The sequence below is a fragment of the Camelus bactrianus genome, chromosome 14, assembly GCF_048773025.1.
Source record: "Camelus bactrianus isolate YW-2024 breed Bactrian camel chromosome 14, ASM4877302v1, whole genome shotgun sequence".
Classification (NCBI taxonomy): Eukaryota; Metazoa; Chordata; class Mammalia; order Artiodactyla; family Camelidae; genus Camelus; species Camelus bactrianus.
The window spans coordinates 16,317,447-16,330,303 of NC_133552.1; the positions used below are offsets into that span (position 1 = coordinate 16,317,447).

Genomic DNA, 12,857 nt, shown 5'->3' on the forward strand with positions numbered 1-12,857 from the left:
TTTCCTACACTCAAGTTTTTTTTTTTAAAGTGTATGTTTTTTCCCTCTATTTAACAAAAACATAGCAAAACAGTGCCAGGCACTGTTTTAAGAACTTTTCAAATATGAACCCCTTTAGTTCATTGAATGTTTATAACAGTTCTACAATGTAGGTACTATTACTATCCTTATTTTATAGGTTAGGAAACTGAGTTAACAAGAGGTTAAAAAGTGACTTGCCCAGGGACACATGGCTCGTGGTAGAGATGGGCTGTGAATCCAGATTGTCAGCTGCAGAATTTGTACTCTTACATACGACACTGTTGTATGACAGGGATATTTCTGGTAGAGAGGAGTGTATCAGCAGGATTGGGGTAGGAGGAGATTGGCAGTAGGGTGATCTTTTAGGTTAGGAAGCTGTAGTAGTAGTGCAAGCAGGAGGTATCAGAGGCAGTGGAAATGGAAGGAAGGCTTTAGTTTACAGATGAATCCGAGCTCAGTCTCTGTTAGCAGATCTGCATTTCTCACAGTACCTTCTTTATATATTTTGAATGGAGGCTTTAGGCCCAGGTAGACTAGGTTGTTATAAATATCTACAGATTGATATATTCCATTTATAAGGTACAAATCGAGTTTCAAAAGTAATATTTTAAAAATATGTAGTTCTTTGTCTCCTTTGGTATTAAGTTACCATATGACAAAATAGAATATACATTTGGGGAAAGTATCATAGTATTCCTTAAAATAGTAGTTTAAGGACATTTTGAATGACTAAACTTGGAATTAATTCCTCGGTGCATGATTCTTTTGGAGCATATCTGCTGCATAGAATAAAGTATACCTCTTAATTTGTACTGGTTTAATTGTTTGATGTAATTGTAAGAAGAAGGCTTATAGACTCTGGACTGATTTTCCTAGTAATGCTCTGAAAACATAGGGGAATATAAAAATAATATATTTCAATAGAATTGCTTAAATAGCTTATTGTACCATTACTATCATTGGGGTTTCTGAGAGATCTTCCATGATTAACCATCTTCCCTACAAAAGTAATAATTAAAATGAATTCAACAACTAAATTACACAATTAAACTTAATCAATCTATTCAAATATGAGGCTTTAGCGGGGCAGTCCTTTCAGGGATAGACTATGTCTTGGGAATAGCAGTTGGAAATGCTTCCTCTGGGAAGCTCACTCCCAAGAGGAAGAAAGATTGAGCTGAATGATGCATGCCTAGTTTTATAATGTTCAGATTAACTAGACAGATAATTTGCTTCCCTTCCTCTGGGAAGAAGTGAGTAAAGAGGCAGTGAGAGACAGATGTTATACTAAGTGAATCCTTTGAATGTGAAAGGAAACATCAAGAGTGGGGAAGATTTGATCCCCTGCAACATTCCTCAGTGTTTTCTTTACCCCTAAGCTCAGCCATCAAGCCAAGATCTATTAGGGTGGTTGTGGAGCTCTTGAGGGAGGAAAGATTAGCTGTCTGTCTGAGTAGTCCTGCTCTGACTTTGAGGCTGCCATTCCAATCCCAGCCATTGTTCCTTTGGATATTCTGGGAGTACCAATAGGTAGTTTGGATTTTTACCCCTAGAAGTTTCTAAAATGGATAATAGTACACTAAATATCAGCTGTCAGAAAATGTTATGCTCACTTCTGAAAATTTATTCTTTTCTGTTTTCTGACACCAGATTTTGTCCAGCAAGTTGTCTGTTAGATTATCAGAAATTCATCAGTGAGATTAGATTGTGGCATGAAGATATTCTGATCTGCATATAGACACACCTGGATTTAAAATCCAAATGTGATTAAGTCCAGAAGACGTAGAGAACTGAAGTCCCAAGTCAAATTCTCTTATCTGAGTTAGAAGTTCAAAGAATTTCATGTTCTTTCTAATTTCTTGAATATTTTGATTGAATGAGAGGTTATGGATTCTAGATAAAGTTTAAATTCTTTCAACCATGGCAGTTTGGACTGTCTCTCATAGAAGTGGGTAGAGTTTCTTCATAATCTCAGAAGTTACATGAATTTCAGGTTTCTTAGGTGCCTTGCTTCTAAAGGTATACAAAAGGTTAATAATATATGTAAGTTTATCATAGCTTTGACCCCTCAGTTACCAAATTTGGGGGGAAAAAAACCCTCAAAATCCAAGCGATTCCCACTGCCAGGAACAGTGATCCCAGGCAGTTACGTTCCCAGGACTGTGCACTTTTCTTTATTGAGGGTTGTGGCAGAAACTCAGTGAGAGCTGCATGAAGGAGAGTGGACTGATACTAGACTCACCAGGATGTCAGTTGTCCTGATTATTTTACCTATGGACTGGAGATCAGTTGGGAGAAATCTCCAAGCAAGAAATTAATTTTGGCCTGGTGCATTTGTAATTTCGGGGGGGGGGCAATGTGTACATCTCTTAAAAGTTCTCCCTCTTTTGAACACTGAATTGAGTATGGGCTCTGTTTATTGATCTCACTCACACCCTTGCTGTTAGCAGAGTTGTCAGTCGCTGGTTCTGCTGACTTAACAGAGCTCAGGCCTGGGAAATATGCTTCTGGGTATTTCACTGCAAATATGTTTATATTGGAGAGTCACCCTCAACTGAGTGAAATGTCTTGATCTTCTTGAGTCTACACCTTAGAGGCCTACTAAGGATTAATGCCTTTGCTATGTGTTCCTCATTTTTTTTTTGAATGGCACATAAAATTTAATTTAATAGATATACAATTGACCCTTGAACAACATGAGTTTGAGCTGTGAGGGTCCACTTGCACACAGATTTTTTTTCAATAAATACGTACTGCAGTACTATGCAGTCTGTGGTTGGTTGAACCTGTGGGTGTGAAACTGCACACGTGGAGGGCTGCATGTAAAGTTACATGCAGATTTTTTTGCTAACATATCTTGAGCACTTTTTGTGTTTACTGTTCTTCTAAAATACTTACTTTAAGGTATGTATAATCTGTCATATGTAGCTATGCCACGATTTATGACTACAAATTTATAAATGATTATCAAAATACAAGGGATCTGAAGCACCACGATCCAAGAAACATACATATTATCATTCACCAGTGATTTCAGATAATTGTACTTTTTAGTTTTAGATTTTCAGAATAGTCCCTTTCATAGTTTTATTTTCTGCTGAGATTACTTACCTTGTGCTTTATTATGACAGTATTTTCTTTAAATCATTAAACATGTTTAAAATAGCTGTTTCACAGTCCTCTGATAATTTAAAATTTGAGTCATCTTGGATTTGGTTTCTCTTGACTGCTTTTTTTCTCTTGGCTCTTGGTTGCATTTTTCCTTTTTCTTCACAGATCTAGTAATTTTTCTTATTGGCCATTTTGAGAGACTGAATTATGTTATCTCCCTATGAAAGAATGTTGGTTTTTATTGTTATTAATAGTTAAATGGCTGGCTCAGAATTTTGTCTCCTGTTTTGGGCAGCAGCTGAAACTGCTCAGTTCTTTTAGCCTCTATCTGTTCAGCGACAGCAAGGAGAATGTTGTAGTTAGATTGGAGTAAGGGAGGGATAGAATACTGAAAGATGAAATCAGAGAATTAACCTTTATAAGGGCCATTCTGGTAGAGTGCTGGAGGTAAAAGCCTGAATTTGATTTAGCCAGTAGAAAAGTAGGGGTGCAGTAGGATTTGAAATGCAGGAAAGACAGAATTGCTGGAACAATGCCCTTGAGTTGGCCCCCAGGGCCCAAGCACAGGAGTTAGCTAGGAGCATGAACAATTAATTATTGGTAATTTCAAAGAAAACTAAATGCTTCTGAAGTTTTTTCCCCATTCTTCTTTATCTGTTGCTTAAGACAGATGTGGAATCAGTGACTTTGATGGGGCAGTTTTAATTCCCACATTTTTTTTTAGGAAAAAGTTTGAATTAATTATGAACATAAATTGAAATACTTTCTGTTATAACAAAAATAACATTTTCCCCCTAAGTACATTTGATTATTGTATAGTTTATTGTGTCTATCTTGAAATTAAAATCACTCTTTTTTTTTCCTTCAAAGTGCTGTGTATGGATGCAAAGATCAATTTTGATTCTAATTCAGCTTATCGCCAGAAGAAAATCTTTGACCTGCAGGACTGGACCCAGGAAGATGAAAGGGACAAAGATGCAGCTAAGGCAGATCTCAACTACATTGGCCTAGATGGAAATATAGGCTGTCTCGGTACCATATGTTTTTATGTTAGAGCTAGATTGGCTAAACTTTCTTTTTGTTGATTGCTTATACAAATCATTTTCCCCTCCTGACAGTCAATGGTGCTGGCCTGGCTATGGCCACAATGGATATAATAAAACTTCATGGAGGAACTCCAGCCAACTTTCTTGATGTTGGGGGTGGCGCCACAGTCCATCAAGTAACAGAAGCGTTTAAGCTTATCACCTCAGATAAGAAGGTAAGGGCAGAGCCTTTGTTTTAAAGTTTGAATGATGAGCAGTAACTTGATTAATTAGTAGATGTGGTCATTGTACTAGTTGAGCATTAAAATGTAAAAGTCCTCAATAGTTTGGAAAAATTTGCTAAAATCAGTGCAACAAAAGTTAACAAGAGAGAAAGATAAAAGTTTCCCATTGTGATTTAGAAAACAAGGTGAAGAAATATTGGATGGTATTAGATAATATTATAAATGGTAGTGATTTGGCATGAGAACTCATTCCTATAGAAAAAGTTTTGGAGATGTTAGTTGACCACAAAATCCCCAAAATCTAGAAAGTCTGTAAAGCTAAAAAGATAATGAAAACCATGTTTAATTCTATCCAGGGATGACTTCTGTTACTATTGGTTTGATTTATTTTCTTTAAGACTTGTTAATGCTTGTGTATTTTACATTCACACACACTCACACACATTGCATTTGTATCCTTTTAGAAACAGCTTATAATTCACATGTCATATAATTCACCCATTTATATATATATATATATCTTTTAATACACACATTTTGAGTCTTTTTTTGCTAACATATCTTGAGCACGTTTTGCATAAAGTATTATTCTAAAATACTCGTTTTAATGTTTGTATGATCTGTCATACATAGATGTGCCATAAGTTGTAACTATGAATTTTATAAATGATTATCAAAATACAAGAGACATGCATAGTGATCCAAGAAACAGACGTAGTGCCATTCACCAGATATTTTTTAAGGAATATATCTACTGTGTGGTTTTGTAAGGCTTATGGAAAAATAAGATAATGGCCTTCATGTAACTAGTCTTACTGAATTCAGACTGAGAATTTGTCGTTGATAGGCATCATATTGTACTCGTTTTTGCTTTTCCCAGTGGCTGGCAATGATGCTCAGTGCATACACAGGTCATTAATAAGTATTCATTATTGATGATGCTGACAATGCACATTTTTTTCTTGGTGTTAGACTCTCGAATTGTTTAAAAAGTTTTATTTTACTACTCTTTCCCTTTGAGTCTATAGACTTACTTGCCATATGCATTTTTATAAAGTGCATTAAACATTAAAATGAGATACAAAATGTGCTATATTTCTTTTGCTTTATAATTTTTTAAAATAAATTTTGTTTCTATAGATTCTTTTGACAAACTCTAGAAGCAGAGTATTATATGATTATGTAACTGTTGAGTACTTAATAAGGTGAACTAGAGTTCTAGTTATATTTCTAAGCATGGCTTTTAGGGCCTATGTACAAGAATGACGAAAAGCATATGAAGAGTTGCAAAGTTGAGGACTGACTAAGGGCACTGGAGTTGGAAACCGGCCAGGAGCCCAGGGTGACAGTGTGGATAACATGGGAGTGGCTGTATGCATATTATGTCCCCTTGCGTTGGACACCGTGCTTGGAATTGGGAATACATGATTCCTTCCCTCAGGGCATTTATAGTCTGACAAGGCTGTTGAACTGAATGTGATGTTGTGGAAGAACAGAAGACAGAGCCAGTAACTGGGAGAATCAGGGTGGCCTTCACTGAACAGATGATACCTTAAGCTGTGTTGAGAATTGGATGAGTTAGTCAAGGGGGAGCAAATATGCAGAGGCATGGAGTCCAGAGAGGGCCTCTGTGTTCATAGGACAGTAAGATGGAATCAGGAGGCCTTGTTAATATGGCACAGGAGAGGAGAGACTATGAGCCAGGAGTTGAAATTACCCAGGGAGGGGAAGTGAGCTTTGGACTGCACAGGCTTCAGTGATGAGAGCTGCAGAGGGTGTAGCTCTTTGGTCTGAAAATGTTTCCATGGAGTTATTTTTTTATCCTAAGGCACAGATACTAGTGTTTTCTTGGGAAGGAAGGATGGATACTCATTCCTTTAATATTTTAATCTACCAAAACATTTTATTCACAGGTACTGTCTATTCTCGTCAACATTTTTGGAGGCATCATGCGGTGCGATGTTATTGCACAGGGTATAGTCATGGCGGTAAAGGACTTGGAAATTAAAATACCTATTGTGGTACGGTTACAAGGTGAGTGTGGAAAAAAATATCTTGCAGTTGTTCCCTGAGCTTTAATTGCTGAAAATATCATAATTCCAAGGAGTTCAGTTCATTTAAAATATAGTTTTTAAAAGCTGTATTTTTTAAATGAGAGTAGATCATAGGAATATTTTTTAAGTGAGTTAAAAATTTTTCTAATATTGGGGCAAAATTGTTTATAGTTTTGCTTGGTATAAGTTGATGTAGTATTTATTTGTTGTGCGTTGTCTTTAATTCCGGCGTGTCTGAATTCCAATTAATGTGCTAAGGCAAAGTATTTGAGGAGGTGACTCCAGGTTTTTATAGTATTTTCTTTGGCTTAGAAGCATTTACACTGAATGATGGAAGGAGGCTGAAATTCATACTTGTACTGTATGGGACAAACGTTTTAAATGATTTTGTGTAGATATTTAAAACATCTTTATATTTGCATAAATCGTTTCCAGGCACACGGGTTGATGATGCTAAGGCGCTGATAGCAGACAGTGGACTTAAAATTCTTGCTTGTGATGACTTGGACGAAGCTGCTAAAATGGTAAACAGGCTGTGTTAATCTAAGGATACATTTGCAAAGTGTGTAAAAGATTTATAAGCACTTAGATTCTAAAATGAACCAACTAATATTGCTAATAATTAATGTTATAGCTAAATACTAGGACTACTGAACCCCGTACACTACCACCCATCTCAGTTACCAGCTCATGCCCAGTCTTGTCTCATCTTGTTCTTACCTGCTTTTTCCCATGATTATTTTTAAGCAAATCCCAGATGTTATATCATTTCCTGCATATCATCAAGTATCAGTAAATGATAAAGGTATTGATAATGATATAGAGGAATTACTGTTATTTGTTTTAGGTGGGATAGTGATAATAGGTTTATGTTTTATAAAAAAGAATCAGTGTTGAAATTTCCCAGATTCTCTTAAACATTTTTTTGCCTAGGTTCTTTATTAGAACTAGAATCAAAAATAAGTCCATGCATTGCAGTTGGTTAATATGTCACTAAATTTCTCTTAATCTATAGATTCTCCCTTGCTTTTTTTTCTCCCATAAGTTTTTTTCTGTTGAAAAAACCAGGCTGATGGTCTTGTCATGTTTCCTGTAGTCTGGATTTTAATGATTGTATCCCTGGGCTGTCATTTAACTTATTTCTCTGCTCCTGTATTTCCTGTAAACTGGTAGTTCAGTGTATAGGCTTGATCAGATATGTATTTGATTTGGGGGACCAAGAATATTTTATAGTTGACTTTGTGTAATTTCATAAGCAGTCATTGCTGATGCTAATGCTAATACTAGCAGTCATTGACAGTCATAACTTAGACCCAATATTTTATTTATGCAAAGTGGTGATATTCTAATGCTGTCTTTATTTATTATAATATTATAAACATATATATTATAATAGTTTTTTTTAAAAGTTTATCTTGTGTCAACCTTTTGTTGTTATGAAGTACATTTTGCATAGAAAAAACAGGACACTTGATTCTTTGCTTTTATTGGTCAGTTTTCAAAATAATGAGTTTGTTCCATTATGTCCTACAAAAGTAACCCAGGCTTTTTTGTTTCTTAGTTTTTGTTTTTCGGTGTGTGTGTTGCATGTGTGCATGCTATTTTGAACTCATGGATTTAAATATATTTGATTTTAGTTATTTTTATTGATACTTAGATTATTCTGTCTTTGGTCAGTGACCTCTTCAAGTTGACCTCTGAGTCCTTCCCACATGCCCTCTGATAGGCTTTCTGGCATGATGAGATGTTTCATGCTCATATTTACATTTCTTCCTGCAGATCTGGAACCAGCCAAATCGTATCTAGACACTACAATTTTAGCTCCAAGGGTACTTACAGCTGTTGGGTTGTTCATTGTTTCTAGGTTTTTAAAGTGGTAAATCTAGGAAAATACGTGTTTTTAAAGAGATAAATACATGACTACATAATATTTCCAGTGCAAATCCAGGTAGTAGTTTTTTTTCTTCTTATCTGACATGTCTCTCTTTTTTTCCCATTCCATGCTAATGTAAATATTCATTTGCTTTGTCCCTCAGTGCAGACATGACAGTTTTGCAATAATAATACCAACAATATGATTACTGAAAGCAGTTCAAAATTTGTATGTGAAGTTCTTTCTGTCCTTTGAAGTATTTCCCACAATTTACTGGATTTTAAAATTCATGTGAAATAGTTCTCTGTTTTATCTCACCTTGATAAACATTTAGTTTCATTTCTTTATTTTATAAAATAATTCTTTTTTAAAAAAATTTTTGTTATAAATATTTACATGGTTCCAAAGTCAAACTATAAATAAGGTATATTCAGATAGTCTAGCCTTTATACCTATTTCTGTTTGTTCCTTTCCCATAAGTAACCAGTTTTTTGTTTCAGCTTTTTACTTTTTTAAAAACACAAGCAAATAATGTATGTATGTGTGTGTGTGTGTGTGTGTGTGTATGTATATGTATATCTCTCCACTTTCCCACATTATTTGATGGTAACATGTATTTTATCTCATTTCTTTTACTTAACACTATATCTTGGCACACACCCCCTAGTAGATACAGAGATATTTCTAAATGAGAACTTTTGATTCTTCCCCACCTATATTTATAGACATTTCACAGAATACTCTTTGGGGCTATATGGTTTAGTCAATAAATAGGCTTTTGAGATTTGCTGAGTTAATGTGATATCATTTCATAAGAATAATAAAGGTCTTATTTCATTCTTTGGGATATACTTTGGGAAAGTACTTAACTACTAAATAAAATTCAACTACAGTCTAGAGACAGGAGAACTTATATTCAAACCTGAGTTTAAGATTTTGAGCAAGGGAATGGTAGTGAGAAAGTGTTTCAGAAAGCCTGTTTTGACTGTAAGATGTGGAATAAAGTGTGGAAGGGAAGAGTAAGGGATAGTAGGAGTCTGACTGGTGCAGTAATTAGATGTGAGGTGAGGTTAGGATAATGGATAGATTATAAGTTGTCTCTGAAAATATACTTGTTTGCAATGAGAGCCTGAGTTAAGAAAAACTTTGTGGATATGGAAAGAAAGGAGAAGAATCAATAGGGCCTTGATCAAATAAACCATGAAAGATAAAAGTGAACAGTTGATTTAAGTTGTGTCTACAGTGTTTTTTACAGAGTAGGAGGTTATGGAAGTCATGACAATATTTAATAATAATGTGATGATGATGATACTAGCAACTACTACCATTTATAATTTATTGTGCATTCAGTGCTTTTTTTTCTTCGAGTATCTCATTCAATATGAGTTTGGTGATACAATCTCCATTTTTATAGCTGAAGGAACAGAAGCTAGATAAATTAACTTATTTAGGATCACATGTCATAAGCAATAGACTGGCATTTGAACTCATGGTGCCTAACATGAAAACCTTCTCTTAATTACTCTACTGGGGAGGAGAGAAGCTGAATTTGTTGTTTGATTTTAGATGTTTAATTTGTATATTTTGTATGGTACCAGCTGGATATTCTCTGACAGATGATAGAGAAAATTCAGGTTGATAATTGTTAACTTTCTGACGGAAAGTAAAATACTAACTCCTTGACCCAAACCCCTATCCCGGTATTGTAAGTTAAGATTATATACATTTTTCAAAAATGAACTTTTATTTAGACATGCTTTGCATTGTGTAGCACCCAGCTAAGACAGTTTCTGTCTTTAAGATAGATAAAATTTAGGCAATAAAAAAAAGGTATATGTACATATCAGATATGTATCTAGTTAATACCTTCTGATTTTATACATATACATATACATTTTATATATATAAACAAGTGTGGGTTATGGCATGTGAGTGAGGAGAGTGTCAGATTTGACTATCCTTTGAGAGTGGCACACGCTTATAAGGCTGTGAAGTGATTTATAACAGTGTCAGAATGGCCCAGAAGTTTTAAATGAAAAAGATTAAACATGTTAATTTCACATTGATCAATAGTTCTGACTTTATGTTTTTGTGAAAATAGAGACAAACATTGTTTGTTTGTTTGTTTTCTTTCAGGTTGTAAAGCTCTCTGAAATAGTGACCTTAGCCAAGCAAGCTCAGGTGGATGTGAAATTTCAGTTGCCAATCTGATCAGAGAACCCAGTGGCGGAAGATGTTAAATGTGCTATAATCGTTAAAAATACTGTGTTATGTACTATTATTGTTTCTTTTATCTTTAGTGTGTGGAAATTGTAATTGCCATCTAGGTACAAAAACTTTTAAAAGCATTTGGCCTGCATTTAACCCTACTGTTCAGAATGGGCTGTGTGTATAAAGAATGTGTAATGCAGTTATCTGGTTTCTTTTGTTGCAGCCTTTTTTTCTTCACTTCTGCAGAATGTCACTTGCAATATGGCAGTTTATTATTGTCAGATACAACATTCTTCATTGATGAGTCTTATGAATAAAATAAATATGAAGATAAAGCTATATTCTTTAGTGTTAGAAATGTATTATATCTAATAACTAGTTTCATTAGTAGAGCAATGTATTAAAACAATGTTTTGTATCAGAAGTGTTTATCCTCAGCATCAAATACCTAAGTAAATATATCAATCACTATTTATAAACAGATCTTTCAAACACTCCCCAGAGTATTCCTTTAAGTATTTCAGTGAAGTAACTTGTGAGTTATTTGAACATTGTTTTAATCATTACAAAATCCCGATAACTGCAAGTCTTCATGATCCTGTGGTCTTGAGAAGAACCTGTAGGTTTGTATCAAATAATGTCAATTTAAATTAATAAAAATCTCCCAATGTGATTTTGATTAATGTTTTTTTTTCTTCTTTAAGTAAACAGTAGAAATTGATGTGTTCATCATTGCACTAAACACCTCTAAGGAACTGATGTGTAGCTTATGTGCTGGGGCATTGTATGACATATTGTAAAGCTATCTACAGATATTTCACTTGCATTCTACTGTTTTTGTGTGTGCCATCAGTACCGTCTCCAGAAAAACTCCACATTGTCCTTTGTGTCCCAGTGTGTGTGTATTTATGTATGTAGACATCCATCTTTTCTTCATTGCATAAAACAGTTGATATTTAACTATTAACAATGTTAAGACGGGTGGTAGTGACAGCGTAAGTACCATGGAAGGAAGTACCAGCCAAGCAGTGGACTATGTATGTAAACATGCTGCTGGTGAATTGGAGAACTTCTACCTATTTCTTAAAGTAGACAAGTTTCCAAATTTCAGTGTACCTCAGTTTCCTTAGCTCCTTTCTCATCCTCACTAGAATTATTTAGTGGGCAGAGGGAGGCAGAGGCAGAGAGAGAGGGAGAGAAATTACAGAGAGAACACATGAAATATATCTATTCCAGTCAACCTTACATATATCATTGTCTATCGATCTGTCTTCCCTGCCTATACATTAAAAGACTTAATCCGAGCCATTAAGTCATTTAAAATTGTGGTAAAGTTGTAATTAAAAGTCCAAGCCTTGATAAACAAGTTTATACTGTATGGCACAGGGAACTATGTTCGATATCTTCTAGTAGCTATGTAGTACGGTGAAAAAGAATATGAAAACGAATATATGTTTACTCATGTATGACTGAAAAGCACTGTGCTGTACACTAGAAATTGACACAACATTGTAAATTGACTATACTGCAATAAAGAAAAAGTAAAAAGAAAAATGTCCAAGCTGTTAGCTTTTCATTTAAAACAATCATTCCAAAGAATGCCAGCCAATGAGTAGCTCAGAAGAGACTGGCATTTGTATTGGTTGGGTTCAGCCAGGAATTAAAGACAAGGCATGGTATTTCAGAGAAGATGTAGTACAGGATTTTGGTAATGCTGGTGTGTTAGTTATCTAGCCTTGCATAATAGATTATCCCAAAACTTAGTGCTTTTCAAACAACAAAACATTTATCTCATAGTTTCTATGGGTCAGAAATTTGGAAGCAGCTTAGCTGGGTGGTGGTGCTGGTGATGCAGTCATTTGCAGGTTTGATTCCTGCTAGAGGACCTACTTGCATGGTAGCTCACACACACAGCTGTTGGCCTCGGTTTCTCCCCATGTTGTCCTATCCATGGGGCTGCTTGAGTGTCCTTGTGAGAGGGCAGCTGGCTGCCTCCAGAGCAAGTGACCCAAGGGAACAAGAAGGAAGCCAAGATGCCTTTTGTGTTCTCATCTCATTGTCACTTCTGCCACACTCTTAGAAATGAATCACTAGGTCCAGGTCACAAGAAGAGGGGACTCCAGCTCCACTCTTGAAGGAAGGGTCAGGAAGTTTTTTGACATATTTTAAAACCATCACACCTCCTGTTGGGTACTGAAAGGTCAAAACAGTGGATGCTGAGTTAACTCAGAGATTAGTAACTGCTAGGACTGAGGTAGTAATGAATCTTGGGGTTAGGAAGCCTTCTGATGCTTAGACCACTAGAGGGAGCTGTCTT

The 12,857-nt window shown here is 35.3% G+C and overlaps 1 protein-coding gene across 1 annotated transcript in view; it reads left to right on the forward strand.

The window, feature by feature from the left end:
• SUCLA2 (succinate-CoA ligase ADP-forming subunit beta) overlaps positions 1–11,213 on the forward strand; it is a 34,279-nt gene extending 23,066 nt beyond the window's left edge. Inside the window, exons 7-11 of the mRNA XM_010951402.3 lie at positions 4,003–4,164; positions 4,251–4,393; positions 6,316–6,436; positions 6,892–6,980; positions 10,466–11,213. Coding sequence (XP_010949704.1) covers positions 4,003–4,164; positions 4,251–4,393; positions 6,316–6,436; positions 6,892–6,980; positions 10,466–10,540 — 590 coding nt within the window. The 3' untranslated portion in view covers positions 10,541–11,213. The remainder of the gene's footprint in view (positions 1–4,002; positions 4,165–4,250; positions 4,394–6,315; positions 6,437–6,891; positions 6,981–10,465) is intronic.
• Positions 11,214–12,857: the final 1,644 nt, after the last annotated feature.